The following is an 8,377-nucleotide window of genomic DNA, read 5'->3' as shown; positions in this document are numbered from 1 at the left end:
AGGCCCATTGGCAAAGCCATGTCTTATTAAAGAGTGTCAAAGAGAGAACCAATCACCTCTGTGGGGATGATGTTCCACAAGGAGAGGGCAACCATGGAAAAGGCCCTTCTTGGTTCCACTAGATGTACTTCCTTAGGAGAGGGGACCCATAGCATTCCCTGCCCTCATGCTCTGGTGGATCAAGTAGATTTGATTGGGAAAAGATGGCCCTTCATAACCTGGTCCCAAGCCATGTAGGCCTTTGAAGTGACAATCAGTATCTTGAATTGGACCCCAAAGCAAATCAGCAGCCAATGCAGCTCCCATAGATGAGGACACATATGCACATCTAGGCCTGCACCAAACCATGCACACCATCACATTTTGAACCAACTGAAGCTTCTGGATATTTTTCATGGGTGTTTCAATTGTCAAGATGGGAGGGAGGTGACTAGGGCACGGGAGGGAGGTGGTTATGGGCAGGGATTGTTGGTCCAGGAAAGGGCATAACTGGCACAAAACCTGCATTTGCACAAAGGGTGTCCGCAGAGGTGGGTTGCCAATTTCCTTCCTTACTACTGATTCATGTGGGTGGGCTGAGCATCCCACCGCCACTACCAGTTCGGCCAATCCAGGCCGAATCGGCAGCAACTCACCTCTGGTTCTCCTAGTCAAGACTGCCACCTGCTCTTTGAACAGCAGTCATGAGTCCAGAACTCCCAGATTATATTGAAATCTTTGAAAATGAATTTTGAAAAATGCATCCAAGATTAAGAGAAGTATCAAATGAACTAATCAAAGCACAAAAGGCAAAAGATGGAGCATTTTTGTAAGAATAAGGCTTTAAAAAGTAACATATAGCAAGTAATAAGCCTTGTTCATCTATAGTTGGTGAACTACAACTTTCAGCTTCTCTATCAACCCTGCTAGCAAAAGCACCCTGGAAATAATTCAGCAACATCTGAAGGACTGCAGGGCATCCGCCTCAGAGGACTTTTTGTCAGAATCCATTTTTCAAATAGCTGAGGTCAAACTGTATTTGCTAAACAGCTTCTTTCCTGTAGATACTACCTATTTAGATCTTTCCTGTAAATAGAGGGTGCAGATGCTGATGCTATTGGTCACCAAAACAGCAACAACAACAAACCCACCAGTTGAACAAATTGACTTTCTGAATTAAAAATCTATTATAGGTCTCCATTTTAGGACATTGCTCCATTCCTTGGAAAACTGAAAAAAAAATGTAGATTTATTGCAACCCAATTAAGGCTGGAGACCCACAACCTGAGCGCAGGTGAGCTCCACTATCCAGTGAGGCTTATCTGAGAGGATGTGCAGTATTGTCTTGTGTAACGAATCTCATAAAAAACGAGTCTGTTTCCATAAATCTTGCCATTAGCTTTACGAACACTCTTTTCTGGTCATATAATCTTTTTTCCGATTTCTACAACTAAAATGCTTAAGCAGAAAGCTTTGCAGTTACACCAATGTAAATTTAGCAATCAAATAAAAAGCTATCCTAATGTAAGTTGCGGCTTCCGTTTGACCTGCCTTTCGCTAAGCATCGAGCCAAAGCCGTTTGCTTTAGATTTGAGAACGTTGAATAGTTTAATTATAGCGTGAAGCGCCATGGAGACGCTTCCCCTCCCCTCCCCATCCCGTTCAGAACATCGGCAACACCTTCTGCACGCCACTTCCGCCCGTTACGACAATGTAAATCATAAAGGAACCATCCCAGACAACTAACCATCCAGGGAAACTTTGGGTAGCAAAGCCACGCCCACTTACATTCAAGAGCCAATGAAAGTAAAGGAAGGCGGGCAAGCCGTAAGTCATCAGGCGGACGTTAAGTTCGAAATGGGCCAATAGTTGATCAAAGTGGGAAGTTTAAATTCTGAATGGCGGAAGGAGCCGGAAGAGTTGGAGTCAGAGCAGTGGTAAGTAAGAGGTTCCGCCGACCCGGATTTTTTTAGGATCCTAAAAGCATTTTGTTTTTCTTCTGGTTCTCGATTTCTTCCCATCCTTTAGCTTTTCTGCCCAATATCTCTTGCAATGTATTCTGCCGCCGTGCACGAGTTGTTCCCCCACCCCCCACCCCCCCCACCCCAGTGCCAGAAACAGACCCGGAAATTGTATAAGGAAGAAAGCGTGCTGCTTTGAATCGGCAAACCTATCGCAGTAAGAGAAAAATACTATAAGACTATTTCGTCTTATTGCGATACGTTTCCTGGTTAAAACTCCAGAAATTAAACAGTTGTAGAAAGACAGCTCCATCCTGTTGAGCTATTTTCGCCCAGATTTTTTTTGGGGGGGGGGGGGGGGAAGCGAAATATTAAAGAAAAGGCGGGTGGCCTTTTCTTGCCACTTGTGTTTGTAAGGGCCACATTAGTCACCTGAATCTTATCTAGTTTGTTATTCTGGAATAAGGTTTGTAACCTATAAGCTATCCCTGGATGTGGTTGAATCCATTTATCTGATGTTCTGCTCTTACTCTCCTTATCTGAGATCAACTTACCTTTTCTTCCCTGGCTCTGATTTCACAGCACTGCGTCCCTATGGCACAGTTTCTGTTTGAGAGTGATTTGCACGGGCTATTGAAACTTGATGCCCCAATACCAAATGTGCCTCCTGCACGATGGCAGCGTAAGGCCAAGGATGCCGCTGCTCCCAGCACTGGAGCTGCCTCAGATGCCATAGCTCCTTCGCCTATGAAACCAGCTAACAGGCCTCATAGTACCAGCAAGACTCCTTCCAAAACACCAGGTAAGATATGTGTTATAACCAGTATGTAGATCACTATGATGAAATCAGACATGAAGTTCTAACTCTTTGTTCTCTTCTATTGTCCAATTTGTTTTCCAGTGCTGGAGATAAACATTAAGATGTTTATCTTAATGACACTGTGAGAAAGCAATAAAGGAATCTTGCTTTCAGGCTAGGAATTATCTGAGGGGATACAGATTAATGAAACCTCTGTTTTGCAGGCAAGTCTGGTTCCAAATCACAAAATACTCCAAACAAAACTGGAGGTGATCGATACATCCCTAATCGTAGTGCTATGCAAATGGATGTGGCCAATTTTCTCTTAACCAAAGAGGAATCCTCTGAGGAGACACCCACCAAGAAGGTAAAGAGATTAAATGTCTGGTACAGTGATGGTCACACACATTTGTAGTTACTGAATTCTGTGATCAAGTACATTATTATTGATTTCTTAGTGGTTTCCCCCCCTCTTAAGGAGCATCAGAAAGCCTGGGCAATGAATCTTAATGGTTTTGATGTAGAAGAGGCAAAAATCCTGAGACTAAGTGGGAAACCTCAGAATGCCCCTGAAGGTAAGTCTGCATTGGGCTTATTCAACACAAGAGTAAATTGAAAAGTGAAGTGCATGGTGGATTTCCAGATGCATCCCTTGTGGATAAAAGCTCCTATCAGTAATAGCTGGTTTTCAAATTGGTATTGCAGCAGTGGTCCATAATCCAGTTCATTCAAATTGATTGTTCTGCTGTTTTGTTTTAATGGGAATTAATCAAGTCAAGCAAGAGACTTTTTTACAAACTTGTTTTTTATTTATTTGTTTCAAGTTGCTATTTAGAACCAAACTGGAAAAAAATGCCCTTTTTAATTTTCTGAATAACAGCAGCGATGCTAATTTGAATTAGTTTATGTTCAGCTTGTTTTAAAAGAAGAACAAAACTTAACATTCTCATAGTGCAATCCTTCACTGCCCTAGAAAATGAACTCTCTTACATTCTTCTCTAACGTATTACCTTTTGGATATGTTAAGGTTGATGTCTCTATTGAAAGAAATCCAGCTAGTACCCTCTAAATTGAGTGTCCCATTTCCCAAAATTTTCATTAACTGGTTAGCTTGGAATTATAGGAACATTTGAGTTTTTTCTTGATTTATGCTGATAATTATGTTACCTCTTTTCCAGGATACCAGAACAATCTCAAAGTGCTCTATAGCCAGAAGAGCACACCAGGCTCCACAAGGAAGGTAAACAGATACATAGCCTCTGTGTCGGAGCGGATTCTAGATGCCCCAGACATTCGAAATGATTACTGTAAGTAACTATGGATTTGGAGTTCAATTTTAGTGAGACTTTGTTCCAAAGTGCAGAGGATACCGATCTCCTCTGCCATATTACAGCTTTCTTATGCCCCCATATTGTATTGGATATGGCTACCATGGAGAGGTAGGAAAAGATTGCATCTTGACTTGACTTGGCTTTGCGTTTCCAAACTGTGTATTGTTCTCATTTAGATCTGAACTTAGTTGATTGGAGCTCCCTCAACTTTTTGGCCGTGGCTCTGGATAAATCAGTATATCTATGGAATTATGATTCCAGAGAAATAATCCAGCTCATGCAAATGGAAAACCCTGATGACTACATCTCTTCTGTTTCATGGATCAGAGAAGGAAATTACCTTGCAATTGGCACAAGTAATGCCGAGGTCCAGGTGAGGTAACTGAGGCTGTATTTAATGACCCAATAGTCTGATAATGGGACAGAGAATAAAAAAAATCTTTTAATATCAAAGCAAGTTAAGTTCTCTTTTGGAGGGAAACCTCTGAGAGATATTTGATTTTTAAACCAATATGGGCTTGTTACACTTTGGATTGGAAAACTATAAGCTGCTTCCTTTGATAGTCCTTAGGGCCATGATTTGATTGATTTCTCATTTCTACATATCTGAGATAAAATAGGTTCATAATAAGTGGGACAGCCTTGTGCATTTTCTCATTTGGGTTGTATTCCATCAGACAATAAAAATGAATAAGATTGGGTATTTGGACTCTGTTTATATTGATTTAGTTATGGGACATCCAGCAGAAAAAGCGTCTACGGAATATGGTCAGTCATTCATCCCGTGTGAGTTCTTTAAGTTGGAATAACTACATCCTGTCCAGGTAATAATTTCTAAGCAATATATTTCATGGTCACTGATGGGGAAGAGGCCACGTGGCTTATAAGTTTTCATAGTCAAGAGAAAATATATTACATTGGTCTTCTGATACATTTGATATAGGAGAATATGCTAATTTTCCCTAACAGCGGATCACGGACTGGTCACATACATCATCATGATGTCCGTGTGGCAGAACACCATGTGGCAACACTTGCTGGCCATACACAAGAAGTATGTGGGCTAAAATGGGCACCTGATGGGCGTTACTTGGCCAGTGGAGGCAATGACAATCTTGTAAACATATGGTCTGTTGCTCAAGGGGACAGCTGGTCACCACGTCCTGTGCAAACTTTTACACAACATCAGGGAGCTGTTAAGGTGAGTACATATCTGTATTTAGAGAGTAGACAACATCTTGGTACAAAATTATATGGTATAAAGCTCAATTAATGGTCATTTGGGTAGCTCTTTAACCAAGTTCTACAGCTTACAGTGGTCTGAATTCAAACCATGGCAATTTAGGTTCTCTTGGAAACTGGAATTTGTAATGCAGTAAACAAATCTTGATTGTAGATGTGATTTTTAAAGTCCAGAATGGTAGCCACTTTTAAGTTCTGTCCGCATAAGTGTGACAATAGCTTGTAAAGTAACCAAGACAAATTAAAATGATCCATTTTAATAAATCTTCTTAAATGATAGGTAGTTCTTGTTTAGCAATTGTCTCATTTATCAACCATTTGTAGTTATGACTGTAATGAAAAAGTAACTTTACAATCTTCACAGGTCTATAAAACAAAGGAAAACTGAATAAGACCATAAGCACAATTGCAATTTCACTTAGCAATCTCTTTGCTTAATGGCCCAGTTGCCTCTGCAAAAATGAAGACTATCTATAGTTTGCAAACACAGTATTTCTAATCACAGAGAATGGTGACAACTACATTTTCCCCTTAGGCTGTGGCTTGGAGTCCATGGCAATCCAATGTGCTGGCTACAGGAGGCGGAACAAGTGATCGCCACATAAGGATCTGGAATGTGTGCTCTGGGAGTTGCCTCAACACAGTAGATGCACAGTCTCAGGTAGGTTTGCTTAATACATTTCAAAGAAAGGTAATGATTATTTCAATACTTTAACATGCTGCATTTTTTCCACATAAGGTTATATCCAGTCAATATTTTACTTATTGGACATTTTTTCTGGTGTTAATAGGTCTGTGCAGTACTATGGTCTACAAACTATAAAGAACTTGTGTCTGGTCACGGGTTTGCTCAAAACCAGCTGGTAGTGTGGAAATACCCATCTATGTCAAAGGTTACTGAGTTGAAAGGTAAGACCCATTGTGAAAAAAACTGCAATTACATCAATGAACGTACTAAAGAGCCCATGAACATCAATGTGTACCAATAATCCCTCCTGACGCCCAATGGCATTCCTGTCTCACTTTTTAAAGTTTTTTATACAATTACAGGACACTGACATCAGCACAAATCTTAAACATACTTACAAAATTGTCTTTTGAGCCCAACAAACTTCCCTCAGGGATAGACTGCATACTAAGGGCTATTTTGTTGCCTGGTAAATTGATGTTTTAAATTTGGTTGTGCTCGCTGTAGCAGCTCTTTTGTAAAGGTGTGAGATTTTTTGTTTTGCTCCTAAATACAAATGTGCCAGTGACCAAAATGATTGCTTTTCCTGGGTTGGATTAGTTTAATCTACAGGTTATGGTGCACTATTCCACAAAGAAAAATGCCTATGCCAACTTGAATAGATTACCAACTATCATTTACAGTCATTTGTAAAATATCTTTCCTTAGGTCACACTGCTAGGGTGCTAAGCTTAACTATGAGCCCAGATGGAACCACAGTTGCTTCAGCAGCAGCAGATGAAACACTGAGGCTTTGGCGCTGCTTTGAGTTGGATCCAGCACGTAAGAAGGAGAAAGAGAGCAGTACTAAAACCAGCATTATCCATCAAGGAATTCGCTGAGTTTCATCCAACTCCCTTCCAATCTATTGCTTTATGTACAGAATTTTAAACTATTAATAAATATTTTGCTCTCCTTTAGAAATAGTGGTATATGGATTGATATATGAATCACAAATGGTGTGAATGACTTTAATCGATATTGGCTGTTTGCTAGGACTTGGCTTGCATACTATTGTAATAAAAATAAACTATCTATTGAAGAAAAATAAAGACCAGACTCTCCTCCTGATACAACCAATAATTTTCCTTCTCTAAATCACTCTGGCAGCTTTATTACTAGGAAAACTGTCTTTGGTTTGGTCTTTTCTTGACTTTTGAGGAACAATTTAGCTTCCCTCTTCCACCCCTCTTGAGTTGTGGGACAGATCACTGTAGGTTTCAGAATTGAGAGTTAATCTGAAATATTAGTTTGGGATTTGAAGTATGTTTTCAAGTTGTAATTGAAGCTGGTACCCTCATGCACCTGATGCAAAACCCGCATACTATGTAGGATGATTGTGATGGTTTATCAACCTCCAGATGCAACATCCTGTTACGGACCAATAGTTTTATTGGGAAATATGTAACTAGTAATTTTGCTTGCAAACTATTGTTGCCTTACCAAACAGATAGATATTGCAAATTTACTTAGCTGAGCCCGGTGATTTTACTGAACTTTGTGTTCTGATATTTAAGACTGCTTTTCCAAAACTATTCAGCAGTTATGGAATAGTTTATCCTGAGAGTTAATCCTTCTGCTTCTTTGTTATTTCTTGCACTTCTTTTAAAGGCATTCCAATATCCCAAATGCTGGTGAGTGAATTTGGCCTACTGTGGGTTTTTTTACCTCAATCAAATCACCTGTAATCCGAACAGTCCTACAAATGATTTTATTGCCTTCTGATTGAGTGGAAGTTGTGAAAAGCCAAGCCTAATCAAGATCAATGTTAGCCTCAGCTCATCTTTGCCAAGCACTGGCACTTTTCCATGATTCTTGGGTATTACGAAAAAAATGATGAAAATGATCTGTTCTAAGTAATCAAAATGACAGTGGAGGTTATTAGACAATTGCCATTTTAGCAGATAAAAACTATAGTTAACTATTTTGACAATTGGTTGGGAGTCGGCCAGTGTACAAATTTAATAAATAAAACGATGCAGTAAGATAATTCATATTACATGAATAAAATACATTTTAATATTCAGGAGTTGGTCCATCATTAGGGCAAATAAAGCATTAATATTCAGGCTTAGTTTGAAGTGTAGCCTACTACAGTTATATTATGAAATCTATCCATAGTTGTAACTAAGTGAAGTTGCTTGTGCCCAAGAAGATGTAAACACTTCTCTTCCCATATGTGATAGAGTTCTCTTTTGGATTTCATACAGGTAGTCCTTGATTTAAGATTGAAAATACAACGGGCCTAGAATGGGTTCTTTACAGCCTGTTAAGCATGTCTCCCCATCATAAAATATGCCATATACAGCCTTAAAGTCACATGACTCTTTTCATAAGA

General features: G+C 39.6%; 1 protein-coding gene across 1 annotated transcript; it reads left to right on the top strand.

Moving 5' to 3' along the window:
- The first annotated feature begins 1,817 nt into the window (after positions 1-1,817).
- On the top strand, positions 1,818-6,963 carry CDC20 (cell division cycle 20). The gene is made up of 11 exons (XM_014053451.2): positions 1,818-1,916; positions 2,523-2,742; positions 2,964-3,106; positions 3,218-3,314; positions 3,918-4,046; positions 4,247-4,443; positions 4,800-4,894; positions 5,040-5,271; positions 5,848-5,973; positions 6,104-6,221; positions 6,709-6,963. The coding sequence occupies exons 1-11, from the start codon at positions 1,878-1,880 to the stop codon at positions 6,879-6,881; spliced, it is 1,569 nt and encodes a 522-aa protein (XP_013908926.1). The 5' UTR covers positions 1,818-1,877; the 3' UTR covers positions 6,882-6,963.
- Positions 6,964-8,377: the final 1,414 nt, after the last annotated feature.

The sequence above is a fragment of the Thamnophis sirtalis genome, unplaced genomic scaffold (genome assembly GCF_051295495.1).
Source record: "Thamnophis sirtalis isolate CommonGarterSnake01/CBP01778 unplaced genomic scaffold, rThaSir2_p1.2 scaffold_7, whole genome shotgun sequence".
Taxonomy (NCBI): domain Eukaryota; kingdom Metazoa; phylum Chordata; class Lepidosauria; order Squamata; family Natricidae; genus Thamnophis; species Thamnophis sirtalis.
The sequence above is the reverse complement of the archived record's forward strand: the minus strand, read 5'-3'. Positions and strand labels throughout refer to the sequence as shown.

Bases quoted from the DNA above. Each gene is read 5' to 3' on its own strand.
- CDC20 (XM_014053451.2), top strand. From the start codon at position 1,878: ATGGCGGAAGGAGCCGGAAGAGTTGGAGTCAGAGCAGTG. The intron at 2,743-2,963 runs GTAAGATATGTG...TCTGTTTTGCAG, and splicing joins GACTCCTTCCAAAACACCAG to GCAAGTCTGGTTCCAAATCA. The intron at 4,047-4,246 runs GTAAGTAACTAT...GTTCTCATTTAG, and splicing joins AGACATTCGAAATGATTACT to ATCTGAACTTAGTTGATTGG.